This window comes from Barbus barbus, assembly GCF_936440315.1.
Source record: "Barbus barbus genome assembly, chromosome: 19".
NCBI lineage: Eukaryota > Metazoa > Chordata > Actinopteri > Cypriniformes > Cyprinidae > Barbus > Barbus barbus.
This window is the reverse complement of record NC_136747.1, coordinates 24,017,516-24,034,391: the sequence shown is the minus strand read 5'-3', so window position 1 is coordinate 24,034,391 and position 16,876 is coordinate 24,017,516. Positions and strand designations below refer to the sequence as shown.

Sequence of the window (16,876 nt, the reverse complement as noted above, 5' to 3'; positions counted from 1 at the left end):
GCAGCCTCCAAAAACATTTAGAAGCTTAAAAATGTCCAAATGTCAATGCATTAGATTAGAGATATTTGCTAGGTTTTGAATTATAAAACAGTACATTTAGTGCTGAAAATGAAAACACGAGGAGAACTGACTTCATACATCCACAAAATAATCATCAAATGTTATATCGAATGAAATGACATTCAGACACGGTGTACTTTTTTAGTTTAATGTATTTATTTCCAGAAGGTTACACCAGGCAAAAGCAGCACGGGTGGTTGAGTTCATGAACTGATAATGCCGACAGCAGCCACGGTGGATCAACACATGCTACAGCTGATAAAATCATCTCACTTGAAGGAAACCTGCATGAAATGCTAGACTAAACAGTCAACATGAAATAAAAATTGGGATTGTTAATGCCAAGACTGACCGATTAAAATCAAGTATTTTAGACAGCTGTGTAATAACAGCCAATGATATATCATAGCCTAACAAAGCACAATCGTGATGGACTAAATCAAATCCCATCCTACATTATATCCAGCTCAACATTCAGTTTCCCTCACAAATGTGTCAAATTACAAATGATAAATGCATTATGAAGCATGTTGTCATTAATGGAACCCTGGAGTAAAAAAACAGACAGGAGATTTAACAAGAAAAGAAACCATTAGTGAACACTATACTAACTGTTTGTATCATCACAAAACGTAAACTATATTAAATCAAGCAGCTCTAATCTACTAAATGCAACTATAAGGCATGAAAACACGAGATTTGGAGAAATGTAGCATTACATCAATGGTTCACCAATGGATTCTCTGCAGTGAATGGGTGCCGTCAGAATGAGAGTCCAAAAAGCTGATAAAAACATCACAATAATCCACAAGTAATCCACGCAACTCCAGTCCATCAGTTAACATCTTGAGAAGTGAAAACTAAGAAACGTTTAAACTTTAAACAATTGTTTCTGGGCAAAATACGAGTCTATAATCCATAAAACATTTCCTCCAGTTTCTTCATTCCTCTGTTGTCCTCTCACATCAAAATCCACCAACATATTTACTTAAAACTTGTAAACAGTGCTTGATCTGCTCATTTCTCTCCTGGTTCAGACGTGACAACTTTTTTTTATCCACTGGAGAAAGCAATATTATGGATAGAGGCTATTTTAGCTGGAAGCAAGTTTGAAGTAAAAAAAATAAAAAGTCTTGATGAATTTGTTTCTTACAAAATCAAAGTAATAATGGCATGATTGTCATGCACACAACCTTTTTGTACATTCTTAGACTCGTTCTGTTCTTTTTTGGTTAGTTTCTGTCAAGCTAACAGATCCAGACAGCAGATTAAAGCTTTACCAGAGGAACAGTTTAGATCAGATCGTTCAGAATAACTCGGAAGAGAACACAAGGTCACTAGATGACACAGAGATAATTACACAGGCCTGTTGTACTCTAAAACGTTTGCTGCCACTATGTTTTATATGCTGATGAGCTTCTTTTTTAAAATACTGTACTTTCTTCAATCCAGTTTAATGTGCAACGATAGGTCAGATCTGAATATGCACACATCCCAGATATAGTATGCAAAAAGCAGTATGATCAATAAGTAGAATGTCCAAACAACAGTATTCCAGAAAAAGTAGATGAACAAAACCCAGATCACCCAATGATGTGATGAAACAGCCTGTCTGATACAGGGAAACAACTGTTTAGATTAATTATTATTTCATTGCACAAATGTCATATTCCATTCTGCACTTTATATCATGGCCTTTGTGGTTAGAAGTAGAAATACAGATGCATACAAATCTTTTCAATGCGATTAATAATTAAGGAAATACACATTTGCACTTGTTGTTTTTGTTTTTTTTTTAATGGTGAGGCCCTTAGATGAAGAAACTTTCTTTTTACTGCATCAGGGAATCTTTAAATGCAGCTTGCTTGTTTTCATGATGTGAATGTGCCATTTAAAATTGCGGCGGGGTGTTTTGTTAATAGCAGCCTTGAGATGAGGGAAGAATTGTTTGGCTCATAACCAGTAGTTTTACAGCCTTTGCATACAAAGAAGCTCCTTTTGGACCGAATATCAAATATTCAGATGCGCTGGCTTGCATCAAAGCAGAGATCTCTGCAGTATAATCAGAGACTCCATACAAAATCACTCAAAATATGCTACCGACAGTATGCTTATGGAGGCAGATGTATAATATATATACAAATATATACTTTTTTTTGGGGGGGGGGGGGGGGGGGGGGGGGCTTTTATGGTTTCCCAGGCTGCATTTATTTGATCAAAAGTACAATATTGTAAAATATTTTCTATTTGAATATATTTTAAAATATAATTTATTCCTGTAATGCAAAGCTGAATTTTCAGCATCATTACTCCAGCCTTCAGTGTCACATGATCCTTCGGAAATCATTCTAGCAACTTTATAAAATGTCTTTATTGTCAATTGATCAAAAAGTGCATATAGTTTTGAAACTCTCTAACTAATAGACTGAAGGTGGACTAGAGTTTCAAGACTGAATCCCAACAGGTTAACGCAGTCAAAATCTTGATCAAATCTGTGAGTTTCATATTGGCTATGAGTGAATATTTTTTGCGTCTGGGAGAAGTCGTCAATCCAGTCATAACTATCCAGCATGGGCAAAAATAGCTACAGACTTCCCTTCGGCTCATCTATCTCTCACACACACCTGAAGGATGCTGGTCTCTTCTCTGGGAATAAGAGTAAATATATTCACTGTAGGAGACGCTGCTTGAAGGCAGATGGTTTCTCTACGCGCACTGGGACGACAACACGTCATACATTTAGAAAATGAGCTTTGGCTCTGTGGATCGGGCTGAGATTGAACAGTGTTTGGGGTTTTCCATCGGGCTGCTGGAGAGTTTGCTCTGATACGGATGAAGTCTGATTTTCTGCTCTGAAGGGAGTCAACCGCATCCATTTCTGATAATGAATATTTCATCTGTATCAAAACAGCCACAAGCCATGTGTTTTTTCATCTAATGAGTCCCAAATTAAACAGCCGTCAATATCAAGTTAATCAAGAAAGTTTACCACTACACACCTCCAGAGAGTATCATGATTTCAAGAAATCTGAACTTTATTATTTTCATTACTAAAACTGGCATCTATACACCTTGATGTGACACCTGGGTCTACTTGAAAAGTCTGTTTTAAGATCTACCTTGAGAGCAAATTGACCCAGGCCTTCCAGACAGTAATCTTGACTAGTCTGTTTTAAGTATTATAAAGTGTTAATAATGCTTTGCATCACAGGAATAAATTACATATTACATTACTAAGTGTAATAAATTACAAACCAGCTATTTTAAATTCTAATAATATTTCACAATATGACTGTTTTTACTGTGATTTTTATCAAATAAATGCACCCTTAGTGAGTATGGTGTGTGTTGCTGAATTCCGCTTTAGTTACAAAAGTCACAATAAGTCTCAAAATTCTTTAAATACAAATATTGTATTTGTTCCATCATAAACGTAAGAAGCCTGATTATGTTTAGTGGTTTTATCGAGAACTATAGTCTACAGAAATAATGATCTCTTGATTTAAAATCAATGGCATTTCCAGGAGACAATTTGCACTGTGACTTTGATCCCTAACCTCACAAAACTCCACACACTCCGTAATGGTAAGACTTTCCTATGTAGCCAAGAAAGACATCGCTCTCGTTTTATGATTCAAGACGCAAACAGAATCAGGCAGAACTTGGCGGCCTCGAAACCTATTCTCCGCCTGTGCAATTATAGGAAAACCCATCTCCTGTTATATAACCCCCTTTATTTTACAGCAAACATCAATCTCGGTTATAGAATCTGACGTGGAAGGCAAAGCACAACATAGAGCATTAAATATTCTGTTAGTCTGCAGCCACGGCGCTGGACAGATGAGCAGAGGCGGCTGTTAACTCTGATATCTGATCACAGGCAGAAATGAGAGAGGTAGAGGAGGAGGAGAAGAACGGGCCGAAACTCTAAATGTCCCTCAGAGCTAACGATTCACTCTCGGTTCTGTCCAGAGAACCAAGACGCCCAGAAATTTACGGAAGCTTTCGTGAGGGCGGCTTTCATGAGGGTGGCTGTCAAACTTTCTAAAATGGAAAGCGCTAGAGAGACAAAGCTTGAGAAGATTCCAATGGAACTTCCTGAAATTGTATTTGGATCAAGGTGTGAGATTCGTGTTGGGCTGAACCCATGGCTTCACTCCAAAAAGCTGCGGGCTGTCTGAAAGATTGAATCACAGGTGTGTAAACAGGGTTTAGAGTTTAAACACTGCAAGAAAACAATGTGCTATAGTACAAGCAGGACCATTGGGATATGAGCAGGACTTCTTTGCAAAGCCAGGAGTGTAAAACACACTAAATAATCATCACACAAATACTGATTCTACAGCATGATATGAACAGCAACCAGTACCTTCCAGCACCCAAGCCACAATTAAATGAATAAAAACATACCTGAAGAAGAGACTTTAATGAGACACTTCATTTTACTAATTTAAAAGCATTTCTGAGTGAGTGAATCTCATGAGCTGGTATTTTTTAGTGAATCAAAAACATTTCAGATACCCAAACAAATTATTCTTATGGATGGATTTTTTTTTATAACTGGTTCATTTTAGTGAATCAAAGACATTTCTAACTCCCAAACAAAACGCTACGGATCAAATATATTCTTATGCGTCAAATCAAAAACATTCATGAACTAAAAGAGTCTTATGGGCTAGTTCTTTTTATGGAATCAATATTACAAAACAAGCTATTCTGATAAGCCAGGTTTAAGTCCAAAATGGCATTACATCCCTATTGACTCATTATATGCAAAAATAGTTTTCAAAATATCTTATTTTGTGTTCCACAGAAGGCCAATTATTGAATTACACTTATGCCACCCCTAAAAAGACAATGAAAAGTCATTAAAAAGTTTCTGCACTTTCTACAAGAACTGTTTCAATTAAATTCTCTCATATTTTGGCCAAGGAGTTGCATTTTGTTGCCAATATTTCTTCCTGAATCATTCATGGAACCAGAATTTATCATTTATTTCTATTTCCCTCATCCCTATTCAAGCGGCACACAAAATATAACTTCTCAAAATAATTAGGCAAATGCTTCAAAAATCAGTCAAATACAATTATGCACATATACCTTGATTTAGTTAATGACTAAATGCACCTCACGCAATCCCTGCCTCGGTGTGTGTGTGTGTGTGTGTGTGTGTTTGTGGAGGCTGTTCGCTTTGATAAAGGTCTTCTCTCCAGAGACATCTGGTGTGGGTGGGTGTGTGTGTGTGTGTGTGTGTGTGTGTGTGAGAGAGTCAGACTGCTTTCTGGCAAGAACGAGAGAGCAACAGAACAGCAAAGAAAACACCATCTATAGTTGATTCGGCACAAACACGCACTAACTAGCTTACATATCAACACCACAGAGTTAGAAACAGACACACTATCCAAAACGAATGCAAACGTTCTTTTCAGTTCTCAAATCAAACCGAGGAGTGTTTACCTGGGTGCTTATTACATGCAGCCTGGCCAAATTTAGAGCAGCGTCATCGCCACATAAAATATTCAAACCAATGGAGCCTTGACAGCAAAACAACAAACAAGTGGCATTTTTCATCGGTCCAAAGATTTTTCTGTCAGGGAAAGTGTGTGACTCAGAGACGTTAACCTGGGTGCTCGGCTTACCCCGAGACAGGCATGACACATCCCCTCCTGCCTGTGGCATTCTGGGAAGTTATTAAGCGGGCTTGTACCAATCAAACAAGAAGGAGGATCGTATAATGCGGCTCGTTTACAAGCCACGCTTGACACCGCAAAGTGCGTGGGAGCCATTAAGCAAGAAGGGAATGAATAATTTAAACTGATAAACTAGGAAAACGGGATTTCGTGGATTTCAGACACGACTGCCGATTTTGGAGGAATATGAGAGCGGTGACGTCCTGTCACAACTGTGAGGGGAAGGACTTGATGATTACTAGACGGGTGTGCAAATGGAAAGCGAATAAATGGTTATTGGACACAGATGTTAGGAGATGTTATCAGCCTATCAGACCTGGAAAATCTCTAAACGGGCTTCCTGGAGAGTAACAGGTCCAGTCTGTGGCATTTGTTACAAAGAAAGACACTCAAATGCATATCTTTAACACATTTTCACAAGAACAACATCCATTAATAATACTAATTTAAGTTTCAAGAACCTTAATGGGATCAGCCAAAAATAAATATTCTGTCATCATTTACTCACCCTTGTGTTGATCCAAACCTGTATGACTTATATTGAAATATATTTTGAAATTACTATAATACCCTTTTATTATATGGACCAAAAAATTAAATGACAATTTTTATTTTTGGATGAATTAATCCATTTAAGTACACAAAACATGCTTAATTTCGATACGTTCATCACTGAACACAATAAAAACTTGGAGTGAGTGAGTCACATTGATTCAGTGAGTTCATTCAGTAAAGCATTCATCAGACAGATTCAAACTGGTATCTTGTGAATCTTTCTGAATGACTCATTAAAGAATCAGCTCATAAGAGTCAGTGAGCTCTTTATAAAGATTCATCAGACTGATTCAAACTAGTATCTTGTGAATCTTTCTGAATGACTCATTAAAGAATCAGCTCATAAGAGTCATTCACATTTGCAGGAGAGAGGGAGCTAAGTCATATTTAATGTTAAAGATTACAGTTAGAGATTATGTTTTTTTTCACCAGTTTTATAACCAGCCAGGCAAAAATCATGTTAAAATTACACTGAAAAAAAAAATGGTATAGAAACAATTTTCACTCACAATATTGCGGGTAAATTTGACAAACTATAACAAAGAAACGGCAAGTAACACATTGAATTAGACATTACATTTTTGAAGTATAAAAATCTGTTTTACTTACAATTTCGAAAAATCGTTTTTTTTTTTTTTTTACAGTGCACTAACAATAAAAACAGTGCTGTGTGAATTGCAAAAGCCACTGAAAAGGCAAATATTTCGACATTTTTTAAAAGAAAATAAAGCAGGATCTGATTGGTTTCATTTAAGCCAAAGTCAAACAAGTGGCATTTCAGTGAAGCCGCACTCGAAAGCGGAAGTATATGGCACTAATTTAACACTGATTGGAAATGATCCCAATTATGTAAATGACCAGAATGATTAAATGTTCGTTGATTTAAAGAAAGCCTTTAACGCTGTTAATCATAGAATCCTTATGTCTAAGTTATCTTGTTTTAATTTCTCATCACATACACTTAACTGGATAGAGTCATATCTATCAGATAGATTTCAGTGTGTTAGAGTACACAATTACCTATCCAATGATTTAGGTACATCAACTGGTGTTCCGCAAGGATCTATCTTGGGTCCAATGCTTTTTGCTATGTATATAAATGATTTTCACCTTTCATGTCCTGGCATCAACATACAAATGTATGCGGACGATACAGTAATTTATACACATGGTAATAGTCTGACACAAGTTGCAAATGAATTTACGAATTCTATGGTTAATGTGTCGGCATGGCTAAAAGAGAATTGCTTACAACTAAATGTGTCCAAAACAGTATATGTATGTTTTTCTCTAAGTCTAACAGTATTATTAAAGAGCTGGATGTTTACGTGTGAGGCTGCAGGTCAATATAAATATCTGGGAATACTGATTGATTCTAAACTTACATTTAAAGCTCTATTTAAAAAGGTTTGTAAGCAGGTTAAGTTTAATCTCTATAATTTTAAATTTATTAGAGATTACATGTCATTAGAGGCAGCTAAAATGTATATGTAGTCTATGGTTATTTCTCACATGAAATTACTGTGTAACCACCTGGTCTCAGGCGAGTTCAGTGACTCTAAGTGTATGTTTGTATAAGGACTCTAATGATTTTAAAGTCTTCGATATGAAATCGGTACATTATCACTCATTATCGGTACATTATCACTCATTTTATGAAATCGGTACATTTTAAGTTGGGAAAACATGATTAAATATCCAAATGTGTGCTTGATGTATAAAATTATTTATGGTTTATCATCTTCTCCCCCTCTTGTTCAGTTAGTTCGTATTAGAACAACTGATTATCGCTCTACAAGAGGCGTATTAAGAGGAGACTGTATCATACCGCTTAGACTAAGTAAATTTAGTCAGTCTGCTTTTTCTATCAAAGCTATACAAGAATACTATTCCGACAACTATAAGAGATCTAGACACATATGCTTTATTTAAAGTTCAATTGAAGAACTGGTTAATCAGTACTCAGATTTGTCAGCACTAGAATCTTATATCTGCTAGCCATCCTATTATTGTTTGTATTTTGTTTGCATTTGTGGTGAGTGGGGCGGGGCCAAGAGCCGTGGGAACGGAGCGAGGCCGGTGGAGTTAATGATAATGAGCGACACCTGCAACACTCACCGGTCTCGAGTCCCACGGAGGAGCTCCGGAAGGATAAAAGGAGGAGTGACGACAGTGGAAGACGAGAGAGGACCAGGCCTGGATTTTATTTTGTGTTTTGTGTGCGGCAGTCGTCCGTGAGGGGCTGCCGCTGTACTTTTACGTTTGTTTATTTTGTTATTAAATTGTTGAATGTTTGCCGGTTCCCGCCTCCTTCTTCCCGACCTACGAACTGCGTTACAGCATTGTTTTTAATTGATCCGATATTGTTTTCAATAGACTACTGTATGATTGTATAGTGTAATTATTAAATGTACTTTTATTCAAATTTTCTTTAGTGTGACTTGTAACATCTTGTCCAGGGACTATGGATGAAACATTGTCTTTGGCTAATTCTGGTACATTTACAGGAATTTTTTTATTAATGTACAATGTCCCTGTCAAACTAAATAAAAAAAATAAAAAAAAAATTGTTTTGAATGTGAATTCCCTCATTCTTTCTTTCTCTTGCTCCCTCCATCCCTCTTTGGAAAACTCTCTCTTGACATCTAGGTGCTTGTGTAATCAACCGGAAATTGAGGCAACTTTAAACCTCGCTTCAACAGCAGAAAGACGAAGTCTTCAGGAAAGTGCCCACCTGTGTCGATTCTCCCCGCCCACCTGTGACTAAACACGACCCGTGACGGAGGCAGTTGACTAAGCACTCTGACGTAATTGAGAGTGAAATAGAGACCATTGGAGTATCCAAGTGGACATGGGATAGCACATGAAAAAATAAATAAAAATGGGCACTCGCAGCAGACGTTGGTGGGTTTTGGCAGAATGAAATAAGACAGGCTGGAAACAGCCATCTGACTCTTATACAACATGATTTGTTTGAAAAGTCGGGGCAACCTCACACTGAACAGCCATCTGTCTTCATAAGATTCCTGCCAGTTCCTCAGGGCCCCTACGATCCAAAAATACACCCAAAAAATCCACAACAAAACAATAGAACTCAAAAAAGTTACGCCCAGAGTGAGAGATTAGATACAGTCCATGAATTTGATATGAATCTGGAGGAGCTTGAACTATAAATAGACATTTTACTGACATGAAGATTGATTGAATGATTATTAGAGTGATATATCTTTAACATCAAAGTTGATAGGAAAGTTTTCAAAAACGTATCAAGAAGTAAAAACCACGTTTTCTGGATGGCAATGTCAAAACCCATATTATATTATAATAACCAGTACTAACAGGTGTAATGTGCATAAAAAACACCTTTTTTGTACATTCATTTGTACATTCATTTGAGTACCATGGAATATAAATAAAACACTATGGTATATGCTGTATCAAGCATCATAGTTTTAGCTTGTAATGACATCTCGGTACCAGCTAGTCAACATGGTTTGAGTTTTTAAACAACTACAGTGCCATAGTATTTTTTAATGTGGCAAAGTGTTCTGCTATTTGCCTTAATAAGTCTATAAATAATAGAGCCTGTGCCATGTGATGCTGCTTAAGAGATCCAGAAAACACTTCAACTCCTTCCAGCCACCTCCGACTGCCAACAGGGAAAGAGACAACTTAATGACAGCGCCTGTCATAAACATGAATCAAACAGACCACGTGGAAGCACAATGGTGTGTGTGTGGTTTAGAATCTTTTAAACAGTAATTAAGATCGCTACCGAAGCCCATCAGAGCAATACCAGCCCGCATAAACAGTGTGTGAGGTGAAAACTCAAAGATCATGCTAATATACCGTAATTAAAGTCTCAGAGAGAACAATAACTCACACAGAAGCGGTTTAAGAGAGATCTGAGAAGAAAAACAACTCACCGATCTTCTTCGAGCGCTCGTCTCCTCTGCTGTGGATTGTGATCGGAGAGTAGATGAATGGGCTGGCGCTGGACATGCCCTGTCCCAGAAGGCCTTTCACCTTATGAGGACGCAGACTCACCGGCAGGTTTAACAGAGACACAGATCTAAAGAATCAATGAAAAACAGAGAGAGTTAGGCCTATTTCACATACTGAGTAAGCTTTTCAGTGTCACGTGATCCTTCAAAAACATTCTAATATGCTGATTTGCTGCTCAATAAACATTTATTATCATCAATGTTGACAGAGTTGAGATGCTTCATGTTTTTGAGAAAACTATGACATACTTCTTTTAGGCTTTGATGAAGAGAAAGTTCAAAAGAACAGCATTTATTTGAAATAAAAATATTAAGTAAAATTATGAATGATACTTGCTAATCAATTGAATGCATCCTGAATAAAAGTATTAAATATTATTGACCCCAAAACTTTGAACGGTATTGTAACGGTATACCCTAGCAAGCAACTACTTCATCCCAGAATCCACTTTATATAACAGAAGCTATTTATAAGAAAGAGAATATTAAAAACCAAGACTGCGCTTTCTAAAAAAATAATGTATTTTCTGAGTTTCTAAATCAAGCGTTGACCAGCTTTCAGCACTCCTCAGTTCTCTCTACCCTTCCTGTTCTCAGATAGTCATAGAAAAGGACAAGAGGAGTCAAAAAAATAAAATGACTCTGAACTTTCACTTGATTCTGAACAACGAACCTCTCGGCTTTAGAGCTTAAATGTCTCATAACACTGTTGCCAGAGCAACAACGTCTCTGAACAGCAATCAGGGCAGTTTAACACTGACATTTACTCATTCTTATAAGACAACGACCTCTCTCACAAAACGGCAAGATTTCATTATGGAACTTTAAGAAACGCTTAAAATTCACCCTCTGTGTAAACTCTGGCAGCAGGCAGCGAGCAAGATACTGCATGTTAATGACATGTGTAGAGGGAGATAACTATCAGGAGAAAAACTCCTTGTCTGAAGTTTTAGAATTAAATATCCCTTTAAGAATAAATTAAGGCATCTGAACAACTCAAAAATAAAAAAACAAGCTCTTCGGAGAAGAGCGCATCGAGAAATGGAGACTTCAATCAAGTGAACATGTTGAGCTTTAGCCACTGGTGGGATTATGAAATACATCTGTTAAACACATTTATAGGCCTTTCTTTCTTATGCACAAAGAACATCAGCAACTTCCTTGGGACAGATGAAAGGATATGTGAAGTTTTGCGCTTCCCATTAAAATGTTTAATTTGGGGAGAACAAAACAAATGAAAGCTGCGTATTTAATTTTCATACAGCTTTCTTATGGCTCACAGGCCAGCAAACTTCAAAGATGTTTTAAACCAAAGTTAGAGTTCAAATTAGTCATTTTTCAGACACTGAGCTGTGGAAATACACCATCAAAAGCCTATGAGTGGACACAGAGATAAATGTGTTCAAATAAACAATAAAACATTTAGTTTTCATGGAAAACGGACATATTTTGAAATAGTCTGAAGAATGTTTGATACATAATAACACTCCCAACTCAAAACCATTAACTGAAGCTAAGCTGCATAAAGCCACAACCAGGACTAGAACGGTTGTACAAAATTAAATTATGACTGTGTTTGGTACAAGGGCGTCAGGGACAAAAACAAAAGGCTCTCTCACCTGACGATGGGCAGTTTGGTGAAGGGAACAGGAGGAAGTTTGAGTCCGTCAGGGAGGCTGATCACCTCCATTCCACCAGGACACTTTGAGGTGTAGTTTTCCAGACTCTGGGTCACTTCTTTCTTCTCTGTGGAGAGAGAAAGAGAACGTGTATTGTTATTTCTGTGACAGCAACATACTCAAATTATTTAAAAAAAGTAAAAATTACAAATAGACAAACATAAATATTAATAACATAAATAATAATATACATATAAATACATTTATAGTTTTATTTTCTAAATGAAATAAACAAAAAAATAACACTAAAATGTTATTTTATATATATATATAAAATGTACTAAAACAAGTCAACAACAATGAAAAAACAATTTAAATAACACTGTTATTAGTATTTTATTATTTGTATTATTACTGCTACTATTATTAGTAGTATATTATTCAGTTTTATACATATATCATTTTAATTATATATTATTATAGCATATTATAAATGTAATATAAGCATTACTGTTATATTATTATTATTGTTAGCATTATTATTATTAGCCTTATTACAAATGTTATATATAAAATCTATATAAATAATGCTTTAAAAAAAAAAAAATTACAATGAGTTAAATATTCTTGTAAAAACATGTTTTATAAAATGGATATTATTCTACAATCTGATTGGATGAGCTATCAAGACTTGTATTCTTCCTGAAACATCACTGTTTTTAAGAGCCAACACCACACCTCATAAATCAGCAGATCATCAATGCATCTAAAGTGCATCGAGAGCCCCAAGGGTGAAATTACCCACAATCCTCGCTCACAGGTCTCTAGCCCGGAGCAAGATATAAATTTAACCAGGCCAATAATCGGAGCGTCACTACATCATGAGGGGAGACGTGCATGGCTAACGACCGGTCTATTTTAAGCTCTGTTTCCATAGGTGAGCGTCATATTGACTTACTGCTCGGTCTATAAAAATGTTTACGGCTTCACTCTGCCATCAATTCACACCTCACATCCTTTCCGATAAAACCAATGATCCCGCTGCAGTCACAATCAGATCCAAACGCTCGGAAAGAATCCCTGCTGCACTGAGCAACAGGCATCCAACACATTACGGAAAAGACAAATATAATGCATGGCCAGATGTTTTTATAATAGTTATTAATAATATAGCTTAATCTCATAACATTTTTCATTAATAACATTAAAAACCATGACGTATGTGTCTAATTAACAATTTACAATAATAAAAATATTAATACAAAATGTTATGTAATATTACATTTATTACTATTGTTTATTATTATTATTATTATTAATAATAATAATAATATAAAAAGTATAAATACACAATATAAAAATATAAATTATAATTAATAATTTTAATAATAATAATAATAATAATAATAATAATAATAATAATAAACCTGTATTTTAAAATATTCATAACATTTTGCAATAACATTACATAAATGTATTAAGAATTTGTATTAATAAAAACAACAACAACACAATGTTATAGTGGTTGTTTTTGTTATTGTTATTACTGTTATTATTAAAAATATTATAAATACAAAATGTAAATAATATAATAATATTTAATGATTTATAAAAAAAAATAATATAATATATAATGAATAATTTAATAGTTTTCACTGTTTATTATTGATACTTTATATGTAAAATACAATGTTAGAATTATAGAATTATAAGAATAAATTAAATAAAGGCTTTATAAATATTAATTAAAATGTAATACATGTACGTACACACACATACATACACATACATATACACATACACATATATATACACATACACATATATATACACACACACACACACACACACACACACATATATATACATATACATACATATACATATACATATATATATATAAATAAACAACAAAACAAATAAAACAAAATGTTCTATTTAAAATATTATTATTATTATTATCACTACTACTACTTCTACTGTTATTAGCTTAGTTGTTCTACAAACAAAAGGAATCCTTTGCACCCTGAACAGATGGGAACTGAAAGCTTCATAAAATAGTTGCTGGCAGATTGCCGGCCCCTGTGGCAGACGGAAAGGTGGAACTAACTTATAGCTGCCATTAATAATTTAACATGACCCCAAGAAAGATCAGTCCCATTGATATTTCTCATTCCTCACACAGGGGTGCAGCTGGCCCACGGTGAAGTGCCATCTGAGACGGCAAAGAAGGGGAAGGAGAGGATGACAAGAGATGTAATAGACATCCTTCACAACTCTCATGTTGAGGGAACAATAGATCAAAAACCAGTCTGACTCTGAGACTGGACCACAAAAAAATGAATTCTAATCCTCTGTGATTTTAGGACATCGAATGAGGTTAGAGGTGTTCAGTTCATCTAAAGCCATGATATTAAAGCCATTAAATGCAAGAAAATCATAAAATGGATATGTAACAAAGTCAGAATGCAGGGTTTTTTTACACTTTAAATTGCCCACTGCAAGAGAGACATTTTGTTCTTGCGTACATGCAAACCACACAGTTCAGATCTAAAAACAACTATTTAATAGATGTTCTCTCTATGTGCATTGTTCGTTTGACAGCTCTGAAAGAGACCCGTGTGCATCTCTGGATCTCCGTTGGACACAATCTCTGCCTACAATTGAGTTATATAACATTAAACTCAAATAACAACAGGGAAAAACCAAAACCAAACACTCAGAATCCATCTACTTGGAGAACTCTCAAACTGACTGGATCTATTTACAGAAACCTAGAAGCCAAATCATAAAAAGACAGCAAATACGTTCAATTCATCGTGCCTTATCATGATCTCATGTTCTCTATTTTACATACTTGAAGTGTAAAATTCAATAAAAAGAAAATGCAATATTATCATGACAGTCAGTTTCCTTTTTTTCAGTTGTTTCAAAAGTGGCCATTGCAGAAACGGAAGATTTCTATCAGTGCTCCTTGGTTAAAAAGATGATCTTGAAAAGAAAATGACATTAAAAGCCGTCAGATCAGTCAGAGCCAAAGTGAGTCATGTTCTTACTAATGGAGACTAAAGTGTCTGTGAGATTGAGAGAAAGTGGGTAGGTGAGAATATTTCTCTTAATAAATGATGAGGGGTCTGGCAATAATCTCAAACCATAGTAGTGGAGATAAATAACTGTCCTCCTTTAAATCCATCAAAAGGAGGAAATTATCTGTTAACTAGCTATTTAATTTAGTTTTTTTGTGAAAATAAAAGAAAAAAAATACGAAACCGTATAAATTCATATTTTTTATCTCCACCACGCATCTGGGCAAAGTTATTTTAAAATGTGCTTTCAGTTATATCATAAGATTTTCATAGCACTTCCTTCCTTGGTTCTCAGCATTAATCAAAAACATTACAACGAAAGAAACCCAACACATATGGTATTCACAGTTTCTGATGTGACCTTTGCCTGTGACCCCAATTAACAAGGTGAAAAAAAAAAAATGTTAAATCGCTCATTGAGATTTTTCTCGTACGACGTCACTGGTAATAATCAAATGCTGTCTTTTGTGTGAAATGATTCATTTAGCAGGAAATACCTCACACGGATGTTTGCCAGCTCTTATTGAACAAAGGAAACTAAATCTCACAGACGATCTTTGGCTCACTGATGCAGATACGCTTCTTAAAAACAGACCTAATCAAAATTCATTCAAATTCAGAGGAACATCTGGACAAAAAGCTGCTAAAACCAGTCAACAGCTAAACACCATCCAGTGTGTTGTGACTACTATAAATTACATTAAACTGCACTCGCAGGCCATTTTACTTTGACTTTTCTTTATACATAAAATGGATATTAACAGGTTTTTTAATGGCTGACATGCATAATTATAAATAAATTTAAACGCGTGAACCTATAAATCTTATATAAGGATATATATCATATTATATTGAAATTAATAAATATATGAAAATAAATAAATACATAACACAGCTTCACCATAAAACCACACAATTCACTTTACTTAATATATTTACGCATACAATTAATAATGTTTTTTTTCAATGGCTGATTTGCATAATTAGCTATAACTATATTTATACATATTAACCTATATATTTCATAATAAATATATTATTTTAATTATATTAATTTATATATATATATATATATATATATATATATATATATATATATATATATATATATATAAATAATTAAAATAATTAAAATATAATATATATATATATATATATATATATATATATATATATATATATATATATATATATATATATATATACACACGTGTGTGTGTGTGTGTGTATATATATATGTGTCTGCACATAATATACATATTCAAACACACTACAGATTGCATGAAAATAATTAAATAAAAAATAATAACATATGGAAATAAATACATATAGATGTAAATGAAAGCGCAGTAAAAGGGAAAAAAATCTCAAAGTACAAAACATTTACTCAATTTATAAAAATACTTTAGAACTCCCTGATTTTGCATTCTGAAAAGAGAAAAAAAAAGAAAAACTATTTCTTCCTTGCAGAACATTTTAACTAAAGTGTTTTTGATGGGTCAGGACAGAAAAAAAGAGAGAGAAAGTGTGTAATGCGAAAATGTCACAGACTCAACAAAAAGTCTAAAAACATGACTAAGGGGTAAAAAGCCTGCGGCTGTCTGCAGAGATGAACTGGAGCGCTCAGGTTGATGCGAGGACTGCTGACGGGATATAAGCAGAGATAACGGTCACATAAATTATGAATAATGCATTAGCAGGACGCTGAAGTCCACTGCGATGAAATTACTGACTGCAGAGGAGCAACTAAACCCAACATGCTGACAAATGCTTCTCAATCAGAGGAAGAAATGCAGGCAAAAAAAATAATTAAAAGAGTGTTGTAAATTGAGAGCTGCCAAAGCTGGGAGGAAACGGCAAAC

General features: G+C 34.8%; 1 protein-coding gene across 2 annotated transcripts in view; it reads right to left on the bottom strand.

The window, feature by feature from the left end:
• Positions 1–16,876, bottom strand: part of trappc9 (trafficking protein particle complex subunit 9) — a 217,634-nt gene that overhangs the window by 170,237 nt on the left and 30,521 nt on the right. For both annotated transcript variants that reach the window (XM_079441154.1, XM_079441153.1), the window contains 2 exons: positions 11,929–12,055; positions 10,232–10,377 (listed from right to left, as the gene is read on the bottom strand). In XM_079441154.1, the coding sequence (XP_079297280.1) occupies positions 10,232–10,377; positions 11,929–12,055 (273 nt within the window). The remainder of the gene's footprint in view (positions 1–10,231; positions 10,378–11,928; positions 12,056–16,876) is intronic.